This window comes from Mandrillus leucophaeus, unplaced genomic scaffold, assembly GCF_000951045.1.
Source record: "Mandrillus leucophaeus isolate KB7577 unplaced genomic scaffold, Mleu.le_1.0 Scaffold22, whole genome shotgun sequence".
NCBI classification, from domain to species: Eukaryota; Metazoa; Chordata; class Mammalia; order Primates; family Cercopithecidae; genus Mandrillus; species Mandrillus leucophaeus.
In genome coordinates, this window is record NW_012102254.1 from 4,208,786 (window position 1) to 4,224,770 (window position 15,985).

The following is a 15,985-nucleotide window of genomic DNA, read 5'->3' on the forward strand; positions in this document are numbered from 1 at the left end:
CTTCCAACAAGAGTTCCAAGCCATGGTTGGCTGCAATGGCTTATGCCTGTAATCCCAGCACTTTGGGAGGCAGAGGTGGGAGGATCGCTTGAGCCCAGGAGGTCAAGGCTGCAGTGAGCTGTGATTGTACCACCACTGCATACCAGCCTAGGTGACAGAGGGAGACCCTGTCTGTAAAAAAAAAAAAAGAGAAGAATTCCTGGCCAGAAAGCCAGAGTGACCTTTTGTTGTCCCTGGTGCTCAGGTAATTGGTCACTGGGTTCATGGCTCCCATGCCTTTACTTGTTTGGTTGTTTACTTTACAGAATGCTCTACCTGTAGAAATCCCACCTTCCTTCAGGTACCCAGGCCAAATCTTCCTTGAGTTCTTCTGGAGCCCTCATGATGGGTGCTGGTCATTCCTCCTCTGGGCCCTCACACTCTCTTGGTTTATGCTGCTTGGCCTCTTCTTAGGGAGCCTCTGTGATAGAAGTGCATTCCTGTGCCCGTCCCTCCCCCATGGTCCTGTGAGCTCTTGAGGGCAAGGACACACCCCTCTTCTCTGTCTCTCATGGCATCTACCAGTTCTGGCATGAATGAATGAATGAATGAATGCTGTTAATAGATCAGTTAAACTTCATTGTTTTGGGGGCAGATTCATCCCCTACATCAGCCTGCTCTGCAGATGGCCTTGGGGGGCTGCTCTGCCTGTGTCCAGATGCGCACACTCCTGCCCTGGGGCTGGGCTGTTCCAACAGGCGCAGCAGGAAAACAGTCTGCCCTGCCGCCTACCCATCCTGCCTTCAGGGCCCTCCTTAAGCTGAGCCTCTTGGTGGTGCCCCCAGGTTCTCTGTGTTCTTGCCAACACTGTAACATACTTAAGAGGGTCCAGGGCCCTCTGACCTCCCAGTCATCCTTTTTAAAATTTGCACTCAGAAAAAGAGACATGGGTTATGATGTTTCTTAATTCTTTTATAATGATGAAAAGGCAAAGTCTAGTTGCCAATTTAGGTACAAAGACGCTTCAGCACTCCTGGGAATTAGTCAATTTTGCATTTCTTCAGTATTTTTGAAAGAACTTACTGCAATTATTGATGAAGGCAACTTTTAATGGTGCAATATCATGTTTCCAAACAATGAGAGACCTTGGATCTGTCACCGCAAAACCCAGCTGGTGATTCTAGCACCAAATCTCAGACCCCAGTCTCATGGCAGGCAAGCAGGATCCCTGATTAGCCTCCACCCTGTGCCTTGGCAGGATCATGCCCAGAGATGGAGGGGCTCCCCAGCCTCCTTAATGGCCTCTCTACCTTGGGCTGCGCTTGCTTCTCCATGGCTGGATGCCCACTGCATGCTCACTCTTGGCAGAGCCGGCTCCCTGGGGCATTGCCCATCTGCTCCAGGAAATGCTTTTTAGTACCAAGTAATCTACACAGAGTCAAGACCGGCTTATCAGAATAAGCAGAGTTCAGAGTCACATATTGGCCAGACTCACCTGCCAAGAAAGGTGTTCAGGTGACTTATTATTTCCCTCACTGTTGGTACCTTTTTTCTTCACTTAGTTATCTCTTTTTTTTTTTTTTTTTTGGTGGGGGTTACAGAGTCTTACTCTGTTGCCCAGGCTGGAGTGCAGTGACACGATCATGGCTCACTGCCACCTCCATCTCCCAGGCTCAAATGGTCCTCCCACCTTAGTCTCCCAAGTAGCTGGGACCACAGGTACACACCACCATGCCGGGCTAATTTTTGTATTTTTTGTAGAAATGGGGGTTTCCCTATGTTGCCCAGGCTAGTCTTGAACTCCTGGGCTCAAACAATCCTCCCATCTTGGCCTCCTAAAATGCTGGAATTACAGGCATGAGCCACTGTGCCCTGCCTAGTTACTCTCGGGCTAAGTTCACATCCATACACACAGGATGTTCTTTCTGAGGCCCCCAATGTGTCCCACAGGCACCATGCTGTGTGTGACACTGCCCCAGAGATGGATGTGTAGTTTGCTTCCAACTGATTAATAGCATGCAGTGGTGTGCTGGAGACATTTGTACCTGGGCTGTTGTGTGTCATGGGACTGTGTTTATGAGATGTATTCTTAAAAGCAGTATTCTAGCTTTTGAATTTTAAAATCTGACGTTTATGGCAATTGTTAAAATGAGGTTACTGTTTCCTACTGAATACTATCAACACCAAAAAAGAAGGAGGAGGTGGAGGAAAAAAAAAGAAGCAAATAGTAGGGCATCCTAGCCATAGGGCATCTTTCTTGTTGGCAAATAAGAACTTGGAGCCAGCCTTGGGTGGTGGCCATTCCCCTCTGAGGCCCTGTCTGTTTTCTGGGAGCTGTACTGTGGGTCTCAGCAGGGCAGGGAGACCCCCCCTGGGCAGCTTGCCTGGGACTCTGGGCAGCCTCTATTTTCTCTGTCAGCTGTCCCTAGGCTGCTGCTGGGGTCGGTTGGGTCATCTTTTCAACTCAGGGCTCACTGCAGAGCCAAGGTGAAAGCAAACCCACCTGCCCTAACTGGCTCCTAGGCACCTTCAAGGTCATCTGCTGAAGACAGCAGTCTCACAGGTCAAGGCAATCTTTCAGTAAAGACCCTCTGCTCTGTGTCCTGCCCTCTAGAAGGCACTGAGACCAGAGCCGGGACAAGGCTCAGGGGGCTGCGACTCCTAGGGACTTGCAGACTAGTGAGAGAGAAAGAACATCGCAGTAGCCAGGCAGAACCAGGACAGGTGAGGCACAGGCTGGCTTTCCTCTCCCGGCACGGTGTGGAGTCCTGCCCCGCCTCAGGGCTTTCCGGAGCCTGGATCCTCAAGGAACAGGTAGACCTGGCCGCGGGGAGTGGGGAGGGAAGGGGTGTCTATTGGGCAACAGGGCGGGGCAAAGCCCTGAATAAAGGGGCGCAGGGCAGGCGCAGGTGGCAGAGCCTTCGTTTGCCAAGTCGCCTCCGGACTTCAAACATGAAGCTTGTCTTTCTCGCCCTACTGTTCCTCGGGACCCTCGGTGAGTGCAGGTGCCTGTGGGCGCGCGCCGCCTGATGGGCGTCTCCTGCGCCCTGTCTGCTAGGCGCTTTGGTTCCTGTGTCCGGTTGGCTGGGCGCGGGGTCACTGAGCCCCGCGGTCCCTGCGTCTGTAGCCGGGAGGCGGCCCAGACGCGGGGCCAGTCTCTTTCTCACCTGGGGAGGAACAGGAGCTGGGCTCCTCTAAACCGGGTCGGGACACGCCTAGCTCTCCGCAGAGCTTCTCAAAAGGCCTCCCAGGCAACTGTCGTTTTGTGTCCCCCCTATGGATTTGGTCCCCATTGTATTGTGATAGGCGTTTTACCCGGGAGAAAAATTAGGCTCAGAGAGGGTGAATGACTAGCTCAAGGACCCTAGTTCAGATCCTAGCTCCTGCTGTGAGACCCCAGCAAGACAGAGCCTTTATGAGACTTAGTTTCTTCACTTAAAGAAATGGCCTAACCATGGGTCCACAGGGTTGTGAGCAGGAGATGGGGCATTCATGCACCTTCCGTGGCAGAGGGGTGGGGAGGGGTGCGGAGGGGTGCAGTGCTCCTGATGGAACCCTGTGTCAGAGAGTTTGAGAGGGAAATGTGAGCCGAACAGAAGGGAAGAGTAGAAGGAAGGAAACAATTGTTAGTTCCATAACCAGGAAGGAAACAATTGTTAGTTCCATAACCAAAGTAATTTCTCGGGTGCTCAGAGGGCACTCCCCAGCGCTGCACATTAGTGTGCAGTGCCGGGAGGCGAAGGTCCCAGGCCTCAGCAGAAAGGGCTGTGATGGGCATCAGGACTTAGGCAGTGGAAGGGGGCATAGTGAAAGCCCAGGTGTCACACCTCCCCAGCCCAGTGCAGCCTCCACCTGTCTTATGGCATCTACCTAAGGCAGGGAGCTTCCTGGATGGAAGTGGTGGCGGTGGATAGAGAACAGCAGTGGGATCCCGAACCCATCCTTGTGCCTGCCCTTCTGGTCTCCTGCTCCAAATTCCTTCTCATGGGTGTTGGTCATCCTTCTCGTCTCTAAGACAGATTGGGACTGGCCAGGACCCGACTGTTCTCTTCCCCTCAAGCTCCCTGGCAAGTGGCCTGTTGTACAGGGCTAGGGCCACCTGGGAGGGGCAGGAGAGGAAGGAAGCCTTGCCTTCCTGGAAGTGGTCATGGGCTGTGGTCCAGGATTCTGCCTCAGAGTTGCACCACTGGGTTTCATATTCACTTGGATCTTTGGGTGCCTACTGAGGTCTGAAGTTTGAATCCTGTAGTCAATTGGGATAGTGGCCTACACCCCAAAGTGCCATTGAAACCCTTGTCCTTTCTGAGGAAAGGGTGGCAGTTGCCCTATGGGATTCCTACCCTGCTCCCCATGGGTGTCCAGGCTGACAGAAGTTGGGTGGGTGGGGCCAGCTGGATCTAAGCCATGTGAGCAGTGGGTGGAGGAGTCTGTCTGCTTAGCCCCCGGAGCCATGGGCTGGGAGGCACTCATGAGGTTTCCCATCAGTCTGAGCAGTCTGCCTGGGCCCTATCATGAGCTGTGTGGGTAGGTGGGGAGAGTAACTCCTGTCCTGGCCCCTGCCTTCAAGGCCAGGGCACTGCATGTCTGCCCAGAATGTAAGCTTTAGTCAGAGTCCAGCCAGGTCCGGTGGGCAGCATTTGAGTGCCTGACACTGAATACAAGTGCTGGGTTGAAGATTTTGGAGAGGGCAGACCCAGACCCGCTTCAGGGAGTCACATAGCTCCAGAGCTGGGAGGTAAGAGTGTGGAGACTTCACCTGGTGTTTGCGGGGCTATGGACTGGGAATTCTGGTAGGGCGCTCAGTGGTCCTTTAGTCACCCTAGTTCAGCTCCTCTTAGGGGAAGAAATGAACTCTGCCCACAGGTTCCCATCATTGCTCAGTCCCCACCTCCAGCTTGAGGCATGGTCTTCAATTTTACTCTCTCCCTTCATCCCCAGAACCCACCCATTACCAAGGTGATTTCTGATACCACCTCCCTATCCCTGCCACCTTCTCTGTTCTCAGTGCTGTCCCCCCTCTCCACTCAGACCAGCCCTTCCCTGGTGCCTTCCTTGGCCACAGCTTCTCTACCTGTTCTTGGGTCCCAGGTCTCAGTTCACTCTACCCCTGCCCTAGGGAGAGCTCCAGTCTCCAGCCTTTCCCATGAGTCACAGCTTCACTGCATCCTGAATAAGACCTCCCTGGATCAGCATTGGAGACTTTCCATGATCTGACCCAGACCCTTTTCTAACCCCATCTCCAACCTGTCTCTAACTTTGCCAGCCTAAATAGGTAGGCTAGCCCAGTGGTAAGAGTAGGGGAGTTTAGTGCCTGACTGCTTAGGTTCAAGTCCTAGATCCAACACTTACTTATTAGCTGTGGGAACTTCCACAAGCCACATAACTAATTAAAGCCACAGTTCCCTCCCCTGGAGAACGGAGACGTTGGCACAACTCACAATACAGACACGTATGTCTTCATTAGTTGCTATTTGTTCTCTTTTAACACATTCACCATTCTTAGCTTCCTTCTTTTGGATTTTTGCCTTTCCAGTGAGAAGTAAAATCTGGTCCTGTCCGCTTACACATTCCTTGTGTGACACACAGTGCTGTGTATACAGCAGGTATCCAGTTAAAGCTTACTGGGTCACAAATGGCTGCATCTGATTGGGTTAATTCTCAGTGTAGGATAGTTCCATAAGGGCTTCCAAGGCAAGATTATATCCCCTGGGATTTCCCCGGGATGAGGGTGGGTGAAGGGGAGCAGCTGGGTGTCTCCAAACCCCTGCAGACTCAGCTTGGGAGTTATAGGCCTCTTGCCCACCCAAGGGCCGTGGGTGGCTCTCACCATAAGGGGATGGCTCAGAAATAGGAGGCAGCAGAGGCTGAACATTCTACCCCATAGCACATCCAAAGGGCAGAGGGCTTTTACAACTGTGTGTGTTTTTTTTTTTTTATTTGTTTGTTTGTTTTTGTTTTTGGTAACAGCTTTACTGAGGTATATTTTATATATCATAAAAAAAATCACCTATTTGCGTACAATTCAATGAGTTTTAGTAACCTTACCGAGTGGTGCAACCATCACCATAAATCCGTTTTAGAACACTTTTATCCCCTCCAGTAAAGGTCCCTCATGTCTGTTTATAGTTAATACTAATTTCTACCCCAGCATCAGACAACCACTAATCTATTTTCTTGTCTGTATAAATTTGCCTTTTCTGGACATTTCATACAAATGGAATCATACAGTATGTGGTCTCTTGTGTCTGGCTTCTTTCACTGAGCATAAGTGAGGCTCGTTCATGTTGTGGGGCATGTTAGTAGTTCTTTTCACTGCTGAGTAGTATTCCATTGAATGGATGTACATTCACCAGTTATTGGACATTTAGGTTGTTTCCAGTTTTCTACTGTTCTGAATAACACTACTATGAATATTCATGCACAAGCCTTTATGTACGATAGGTTTTTATAATATTTCTTTTGGCTATATGCCTAGAAGTGCAATTGCTGGGTCCAATTGGAACTTTGTGCTTTACATTTTGAGAAGCTGCCAACCTGTTTTACAAAGTGGCTGCACCATTTTACATTCTCAGCAATGTATGAGGGTTTCCACTCCTCCACATTCTCACCGATACGTGTCATTGTCTGTTTTAGCTATTATAACCTGCTTAGAGGGTGTGAAATGATATTTTCTTGCATTTTCAATTTGCATTTTTTGACTAATGATATTGAGCACCTTTTCATGTGCTTATTTTCCGTTCATATATCTTCTTTGGTAAAATGTCTGTTCTTATCATTTACCCATCAAGTATTAAATCCTTTTTGATGTTATACTATCTAGCATTATGTCCTTAATTTCATTTTTAGATTGTTCTATGCTGTATGCAAAAATATGATCAATTTTGATATATTGATCTTATATCCTCTACTTGTTTGTTAATTCTAATAGTACTTTGTAGATTCTTCAGTATTTTCTACATAGAAGATCATGTTATCTGAAAACAAAGTCAGTTTTACTTCTTTCTTTCCAATATGGGTGTCTTTCATTTCTTTTCTTGCCTTATTGCTGTGACTAGAATCTCTAATACTGTTAAATAGAAGAGGTGAGAGTGGACACTCTCTCATCACTCCTGATCTTAGGTGGAAAGCAGTCAGTCTTTCATTATTTTAGTATAATGTTCATTGCAGGTTTTTTGTAGATGCCTTTTATCAGGCAACCAGGGGAGTAAATTCAATGCATCTTCCTCCCTAATAGCATGGATTTGAGCAACAAAAGCAGGCTTAACAGGAGAACCAGTCTTTCTGTACAGAGTGAATGGTGGTAGCTCAGGCACACCAACCAACCGATTTGTCCCCATTGACATTGACTTACCATTTACCTCAGCTACTAACCAAGTCAGGTATATTTTCCCTTGTTCTGTTGGCATTCCCTGGGAAGACATTTATGGACAAAACAGTCTAGAGAGACCTGGATTCTCAGCTGGGCTCCACACTGCTGAGTGGTGAGTCACTCAGCCTCCTTAGGAGCCAATTTCCACATCAGTAAAACAGGAGCAATGCCTTCTTTCCTGCCTGCCTTCCAGGTCCAAAGTTGCCAAAGCTGGTAGAAGAATTCCATAACTGATTTGAGGGATCATCATCATTTTTTAAGTAGTAGGAAACATGTCAAAGTCATAGGAATAAAAATAATCTAGAGGCACTTTCTCCTTTAATTTATTGAGAACCACAGACCTCTAGCCAATGCAGAGATCTTGTTAGTCCATCAAGATGCCTCCACTTGTGGCGAATGGCTGGACGTAGCCATGAAATGGAGAGGGAAGGAGGGCAGCTGAGAGAGAGGGAGGAGTCTGGAAAACTCGTATCAGAGGGTGCAGTGGTCACTGCCTCAGTCAGTGGTTGAATCCTTACTTCTTGTCCCCTCTCTCCCAGGACTGTGTCTGGCTGCCCGTAGGAGGAGTGTTCGATGGTGCGCTGTATCCAAACCCGAGGCCACAAAATGCTCCCAATGGCAAAGGAATCTGAGAGGAGTGCATGGCCCTCCTGTCAGCTGCATAAAGAGAGCCTCCCCCACCAACTGTATCCAGGCCATTGCGGTGAGTCAGTGCCGGGTGTTGGTTGGGACCAAGCTGAATGGAAGGGAGAGAGAAATGGAAAAACATAGAACATGGGATTTCCTTACTTCTTCCGCTTCACCTTTTGGGCAACTAAGTTGGGAGCTGTCCTCTCTCACAGGGAACCGTGCTATTTTCAGAGCAGAAAGAAAGGAGCTTAAGAGACCACGTGTGAGGAACCTGGGGCCTCCACATAAACTATTAATAACAACTGTTCCAAAATGAAATGTAAGCACTTGTGTTTGATGAATACATAGGATCGGCAAAAAGCAAGGTTACCCAGAGAGGGAAATCCTCCAAAAGAGTCATGACCTCTAAACCCTGTGAGAAAGAAGCTTGTCCTGGTCACATTGCCACATCACATGGCTGGGGCAGGGCCTGCCAGGGTGCTGGGGGCTAGAAAGACTTTTGTCCAAGACACTTTCAGAGAGAGAGAAAAGGGTATCATGACTTGTATATGATTTATGATTCCTTTTATTTTTTGAGATGTAAGATCTACTGAAATAATCTTTACTCATTCATTCAACAAATATATTCTGTGTACCTGCCATGTGCCATAATCATGTGTACTCAACTCCAGCAGAGTGGATAATGTATGTAAAAGTTCCCAAGGCAACTTCATAGGATTATCTTATAAATACAATGGAGTTATTAGAATACTACTTAGGGAAAAATCTAGTTTAATCAATGTTTTAGGCTATTATTTTACAACTATTACCTGCATACAAACAGTACCAGCGGCTGGGTGCAGTGGTTCGCGCCTGTAATTTCAGCACTTTGGGAGGCCGAGGTGGGAGGATCAGCTGAGGTCAGTAGTTCAAAACCAGCCTGGCCAACATGGCAAAACCCCGTCTCTACTAAAAATACAACAATCAGCTGGGTGTGGTGGCACATGCCTGTAATCCCAGCTACTTACAAGGCTGAGGCAGGAGAACCACTTGAACCCGGGAGCGGGAGGTTGCAGTGAGCCAAGATCATGCCATTGCAGTCCAGCCTGGGTGACAAGAGCGAGACTCCATCTCAAAAAACAAAAACAAAAACAAAAAACCACATCTCTTGCTTGTTTAAAATGCAGATTCCTAGGCTCTATTCTAACCTACTCAATCTGAATATATGTGAAAGAAGCCACAAAATCTGCCTTTTAAAATAAGATCTGTCTACGGCCATACCACCCTGAATGCATCCGATCTCGTCTGATCTCAGAAAATAAGATCCCTATTTGAAAGCGGTGCTACATACCATTCATGCAAATAAAATTGAGATAGATTAAATGGTTAAAAATAAAACTTGTATTATTGAAAAACTAGGGGGCAGGTTAACTAGCAGAACTGTAGAGGAAATAGAAGTCTCTTAAACAATGAACTAAATCATGAAACAAACAGACATTCTAAAATACGGAAAATGCAATTCATAGTCCATAGAAAATATTTAAATAAAAAATTTAGAAAGCACCAGAATGGATGAATATGCACCAGCTCTGACACATGATTACTATTTACACTCTATAAAAGAATAACTCAAGGCCGGGCGCGGTGGCTCATGCCTGTAATCCTAGCACTTTGGGAGGCCAAGGTAGGTGGATCACGAGGTCAGGAGATCAAGACCATCCTGGCTAAGATGGTGAAAACCTGTCTCTACTAAAAATACAAAAAATAAAAAATAAAAAAATAAAAAGTTAGCCGGGTGTGGTGGCACACTCCTGTAGTCCCAGCTACTCGGGAGGCTGAGGCAAGAGAATCGCTTTAACTTGGGAGGTGGAGGTTGTGGTGAGCTGAGATGGTGCCACTGCACTCCAGCCTGGGTGACTCCGTCTTGAAAAAAATAAATAAAAGAATAACTGAAATTGGAAAAAATGTAAAATCATAGAAGAAAAATGATATGAACAGAGTTACTAGTAAGAGGGAATTCATGATTAATAAAAAATACTTGTGAGATGTTCCCCTTACTAATTAGACCTGAGCAATTTGTTAGTACTCAAATTTTCTATAGTAATAACAGCTAACGAATGATAGCCTGCCCTGCTGGTGATTCAAGAGTGAAGCTGGTCCTCACGGGCAGTGCCATTCTGAGTTGGTATTATAAGTCTTCTGGAAGCAGAACGGCAACGGCAGCCGGAGTTACGGGGAGAAACTCCTCATCTGGGGGATTCCACCCTCAGGTGCCTACCCAAGGACACAAGTGGTCACAAGGAAAAATACTGAGGACAAAGATATTCAAGAAAATACAATCTTCACAGGCAACAGTTAGAAATAAACCCAAGTGCTAAACATTGGGGGAAATTATTCAATACACGAGAGAATACCCACATTATGAGAAAACATTATGCTGTCAACAAAATCAATAAAGGCTCTGCAGAAGTTAGAAAATGTATCCAGTTTTAGATGAATAAGCAGTCCACAAAATCTGATGTATTCCGGGGGTTCCCACCACCTGGCTGCGGACTCGTACTGGTTGATGGCCTGTTAGGAACTAGGCCTCAGAGCGGGAGGTGAGTGGCCGGCTAGTGAGCCTGACTGCCTGAGCTCCACCTCCTGTCAGATCAGCAGCGGCATTAGATTCTCATAGGAGTGTGAACCCTATTGAGAACTGAGCATGCGAGGGATCTGGGTTGCACTACCTGTGAGAATCCAATGCCTGATGATCTGAGGTGGAACAGTTTCATCCCAAAACCATTCCCCATCTGTCTGTGGAAAAATTACGTTCCCTGAAACTGGTCCTTGGTGGCAAAAAAGTTGGGGACTGCGGATCTATCCCACATTGCAAACCAAAGATATACGTAATCATGTGGGAAGCAATGTGCAGAAATGGAGGAACATGGTTTCTTATGATACTTTTAGGATATCTTAATAACCATATTTTCTATCCAATAAAACAGAACTTAAATGAATATAGAGCAAAAATAGAAAACATCTAGAACAAACAACTTCCAATATAGATGACTGTGAAGGGTGTGATCAGGAGAGTGACACAGGCAGGCAGAGGAGAAAGAGGGCAGGCGCCGGACTCAGGAGTCAGAGAGCTGGTGCTCACTGTCCCGAAACAGGAGTCCTTGGCTCTCACCATCTCTCATAGGAAGTGAGTGGATGTGATGGAAAGCGGACCCCTTTGACGACCCTTCCAGCCGTGGAGACTTTCTGAGGTCCTGAAGTCCCACTTGCTGGGTTTGGGTGAGTTTTCTGCTGAAGCCGGTCTGGCCTCTTTACTTTCAGGCAAATAGGGCCGATGCTATGACCCTTGATGGTGGTTTGATGTATGAAGCAGGCCTGGCCCCCCACAAACTGCGACCTGTAGCAGCGGAAGTCTACGGGACCGAAGAAAGTGAGTTCTGCCTGGGGACCCAGATGCCATGGTGAGCCCAGCCTGTGCCCTGAGCTCTGTGGATTGGGAGTTGGGGAACATGTGGAGGTGGAGTCTCGGTCACATCACACATGCAGGGAATGGAGTCGCTGGGCTCTGGGCCAGATGAAGGCCATTTCTCTTGATGCTGACCCATGACAGGAGGACACGCGTGAGCTGCGAGGAAACTGCAGCATAGCGTTCCCCCTTCCCACCGGAGACTTTTCAGGGTGGGTTGTTTTTGTCCCTCTTGTCCAGGCTAAGAGCTTTCAATTCCATCTGCCCCTTTGCAGAGCCACGAACCCACTATTATGCCGTGGCTGTGGTGAAGAAGGGCAGCGGCTTTCAACTGAACGAACTGCAAGGTCTGAAGTCCTGCCACACAGGCCTTAACAGGACCGCTGGGTGGAATGTCCCTATAGGGATGCTTCGTCCATTCTTGAACTGGACGGGTCCACCTGAGCCCATTGAGGCAGGTAAGATGGTTGGGGGATAGTGAGTGACCTCAGGCAGGGGGCTCTACTCCAGTTGTAAGCATAGACCACGCAGACCATGCAGATGAAAGTGTGGGATGAATCAAGGTGGGGGTGAGACTGGCCGGCTTGTAACATCCTGCCGGCAGGATCTGTTACTCCAGCAGCCCTTGGGAGGCACAGCTGAGTCTGCTGTCGGCAGAGGTGCGTGTCTCGAGCTCCCAGCCCCAGGACAGAGGCTCTCCTGCAGGGGTGGAGGAAGGAGCCCTGCCCATGGGGACCTCAGGATGGGAGGTGTAACCCGCTGTGGCCAAGGCCGGCTCACACTCTGTGGTCCACTTCTCTGTGTTTAACAGCTGTGGCCAGGTTCTTCTCAGCCAGCTGTGTTCCCGGTGCAGATAAAGGACAGTTCCCCAACCTGTGTCGCCTGTGTGCGGGGACAGGGGAAAACAAATGTGCCTTCTCCTCCCAGGAACCGTACTTCAGCTACTCCGGTGCCTTCAAGTGAGTGACCCTGTCCCCTTCTCTTCAGTGGCCAAGTGTTCCATGGCTTCAGGCCGGGAGGCTTTTTCTCTGGCCCCACATAAAGCCCAGCCTGCTCTCGGGGACCAGAGAGGAGGTCTGGTTCTCCTATTGCTGTGTGTCCAACAAGAGTGCAGGCCTGCCCAGTGTGTGTTCCCCTCCAGCCTTCCGGGCCCACCCTTGACCCCCACCTCTCACCAGCCCCCCGGGCAGTCACTGTGGCTGTGGGCCCTCCTGTCACCTCAGAGAGCCCTGAATCCAACTTGGCTCCTGTGTTTTCCTGGGTTCCTCATACTAATTTCTGCCCCCTCCCTAACCACAGCAGGACTGAAGGCTTCTTGTCATGAGATGTGCAGTCCTGGCTCCTGGTTGGGCAGGACCGCTGCAGTGTCCAGGCTGATGTCCTTCTACCCACCTGGGCCTCTCCCCACAGCTGCAGGACAGTGAGCAATGCCTGATTCGCCCGCATCCTCTGCCCCCACACAGAAGCTGAGCTCCCCCTTTTCCCATTCTGTCTGCTGGCGCTAGGTGTTTTTGCAGAGGGGGGCCTCTGCGCTTCCGCACTGGCCAGGGCACACCTGCACGCTCAGTCCTGAGGGAAAGAGTCAGATGAACAGGGATGCTAAGCCTTTACCCTCTTGGGTAGAGGCTTCAAAACTCTCTTGTATATAGAAAAAAAGTTTTGTCCTCTTAGCCCTCAAAGCAGAAGATGGGGGCCTCTGGACAGCACCTGAGCCCTTCTTCAGAATCCACCTGGAGGGAGCCCCTACCTTCCCAGCTGGGATGCCCCAAAGCCTCAGAGCCCTGCCCCACAGGGAGTGGAAACCCACAGGTGCTGAGTGCCAGGGTTGCTGTTCCACAGGCAGGGGCCGGGAAGGGGCTGCCCCTGCTTACCCCTGATGCTTTCTCTTTTCACAGGTGTCTGAGAGACGGGGCTGGAGACGTGGCTTTTATCAGAGAGAGCACAGTGTTTGGTAAGAGCAGGGTGATGAGCTGTGGGTACTGCCCCCTTTTATCTTACCTGATCATGACTCTGACCTTTGAGCTAATTAGATTCCGAAGTTCATGGCAGACCATTTTCAAGATTCCTACAGGGCACAGCTCTGATTTTATGAGCTCTCATATTTTAAATGATCAGGCTTCTTTAAACCTCCTGTGCCCACTGCCTTTCTCTTCCCCTCATAGACACCCACGCCAAGGTGCTTGGCAATGCATCCTCCAAGACGTATGTGCTTGTGCAGAATAGATTGTGCTGGTTTGTGTTTCTGGTTTCTGAGTTCATAGAGGTTTTAGCGAGCATTAGAAACCCTGCTGCTCGGGTTTTCTGCTCAGCATTTTGTTTTAGAGGTTTATCAGTATTGTTGTATACGCGTCTAGCTCGAGGGTCCTAACAGTTGAGGAATGTTCCATGGAATAAGTCCACATTTTACTTCTCTGTCACCATAGTGATGGACAGAGGTTGTGCTCTCTTTTCCTCTACCACATGTAGCCACATGACTGATACCTTCACATGTGTTCCTTACTGTCCTGCTGGACAGTGTCCCTCCTGGACCTATACTGAAGCACAATTGATGAGTATGTAGAGGCTGAACACACTGCACCCAGGACCAGTGGACGTAAGCCCACTACATTCCATGCAAGACCAATAGAGACAGAGACAGAGCTACCATATTCAAACAAGGACCACCAGAGAAAGCAACAGATACCCACATTCACTCAGGACCATCAGAGACACACCCCACATCCACCCAGGACCACCAGAGAAAGAGACAACGCCCACATTCACCCAGGACCGTCAGAGACAGACTCTGCATTCATCAGAGGCCACCAGAACCAGGTCTCCACATGCACCCAGGACCACCAGAGACAGACCCCACATGCACCCAGTATTCCTAAGCTGCTGTCTAGAAGGACAGAAGGACAGTCTGCAAGTGTTCTAATTTCCCCACAACTTCACTTAGAAGTATTTTTTGACTTTCATAGTTTTGTCCAAATGATGGTTGTAATGCAATAGATAGTTCGTTGTTGATTTTAATTTTCATTTCTCTGACATCTGGTGAGTTTGAGCATCTCAACCTATTTGCTAGCAGTTTGGGCTTCCCTTTCTTATTTTGTGACATTTGACTACTTTTTAAATTGAGTTTCACATCTTGTTTCTGCATGATTTTGATTCAAGGACAGAAGTTCCTTCTATCTAGGTATCAAACCATTGCTGATTTTAAACTTTAGTAAAATCTTTTCTCAGTCAAAAATCTGACAACGGTAGTCTTTGTTGATCAAAAATCCTTGATATTGATAAGGTCAAATCCACAAGCCTCGCCCTGTTGGTTTGTAGTTTTGAGGTCTTTCAAAGATGCCCTTCTTCACACCCAAATCATAACTATTTCCTACAATAAGATTTGAAGATTCCCTTCCTCATCTATGTATACGTGCTCTACCTAGAAAAATCAGATATGGATTTGGCTTTTGCATTTTATCCCCTTTACAGTGAGGCAATTTTCCTTACAACAAAAACTATACAAAATTATCTTTTTTCTACTGATATGTGAAGCTAATTCTACACCAAGTTTGTATATATCTGAGTGGACCAGTTTCTGAGCTATTTTGTTTCATTGGTGTATTTGCACTTTTTCTGCTTTTGATATTGTGACTTACAATGGGTCTTACTATCTGGTGGAGAGAAGAAAGAGAGAGAGAGAGAGAGAGAGAGAGAGCCAGTGAGAGGAAGAGAGAGAGAATGAGAGAGACCTCCTTCTCCCCTCTCACTTTATTATTCCCTTTCAAATATACTGAGCTAAAACTTCAGAATTATTTTGTTGAATTTCTGGAAATTTTGATTGGAATTGTATTGAATTTAAATTGTTCCTTGAAAAATCAGCATATTTATAACATTAAGTTGTCCAGTCCATGGTGATGCTAAATTTCCCCCATTTGATCACACCTCTTTTTAGCTTCTTTGAAAGAACTAAACTTTTTCCTTTATGGGTCTGATGTGTCTTTGTGGGAGGCTAATTATAAGCTACTTAACGGTTTTAGTTGCTATTGTAACATCTTACAGTCCATATTGGTTTCTATTTGGTTATTGTTAATGAGGATAACATCAGATTTTTGTAGGTTGCTCTTATAACTTGTTACTCCTCTGAACTCCCTTGTTAGTTGTATTAGTTTCTGTTGGTTTTGTTGGTTTTTTTGGTCAATAATTATATCATCTTTTTAAATAAGAGTTTGTCTTTTTCCTTCCAATGTTTGTATCTCCCATTTCTTTTGTAAATTGTGTGATCCAGTTATCTAGAATTGTGTTGGCATTGTGATAGTGGGCATCCTTGCCTTGTTCCTGATTTTGTGGTGAATGTCTAAATTTTCTTCTGTTAGTAAGATTTTTGCTGTAGATATTTTGATTAATGGCATTTATCAAGTCAATAACTTATGGCCCGGCATGGTGTCTCACCCCTGTAATCTCAGCACTTTGGGAGACTGAGGGGGATGGATCACATGGGGTCAGGAGTTCGAGACCAGTCTGGCCAACATGGTGAAACCTCATCTTTACTAAAAATACAAAAATTAGCTAGGCATGATGGCGTGGGC

General features: G+C 47.6%; 1 protein-coding gene across 4 annotated transcripts in view; it reads left to right on the forward strand.

The window, feature by feature from the left end:
• Window positions 1-2,641: 2,641 nt before the first annotated feature.
• LTF (lactotransferrin) overlaps window positions 2,642-15,985 on the forward strand; it is a 29,074-nt gene continuing 15,730 nt past the window's right edge. The window contains exons 1-7 of one of the 4 annotated variants that reach the window (XM_011981062.1): window positions 2,900-2,974; window positions 7,888-7,924; window positions 8,006-8,051; window positions 11,279-11,387; window positions 11,699-11,881; window positions 12,235-12,382; window positions 13,319-13,374. In XM_011981062.1, coding sequence (XP_011836452.1) covers window positions 2,932-2,974; window positions 7,888-7,924; window positions 8,006-8,051; window positions 11,279-11,387; window positions 11,699-11,881; window positions 12,235-12,382; window positions 13,319-13,374 — 622 coding nt within the window. In that variant the 5' untranslated portion in view covers window positions 2,900-2,931. Of the gene's footprint in view, window positions 2,975-4,136; window positions 4,357-7,887; window positions 8,052-11,278; window positions 11,388-11,698; window positions 11,882-12,234; window positions 12,383-13,318; window positions 13,375-15,985 lie in introns of those variants that run through there. The other 3 variants (XM_011981060.1, XM_011981061.1, XM_011981063.1) reach the window with 3 other exon arrangements.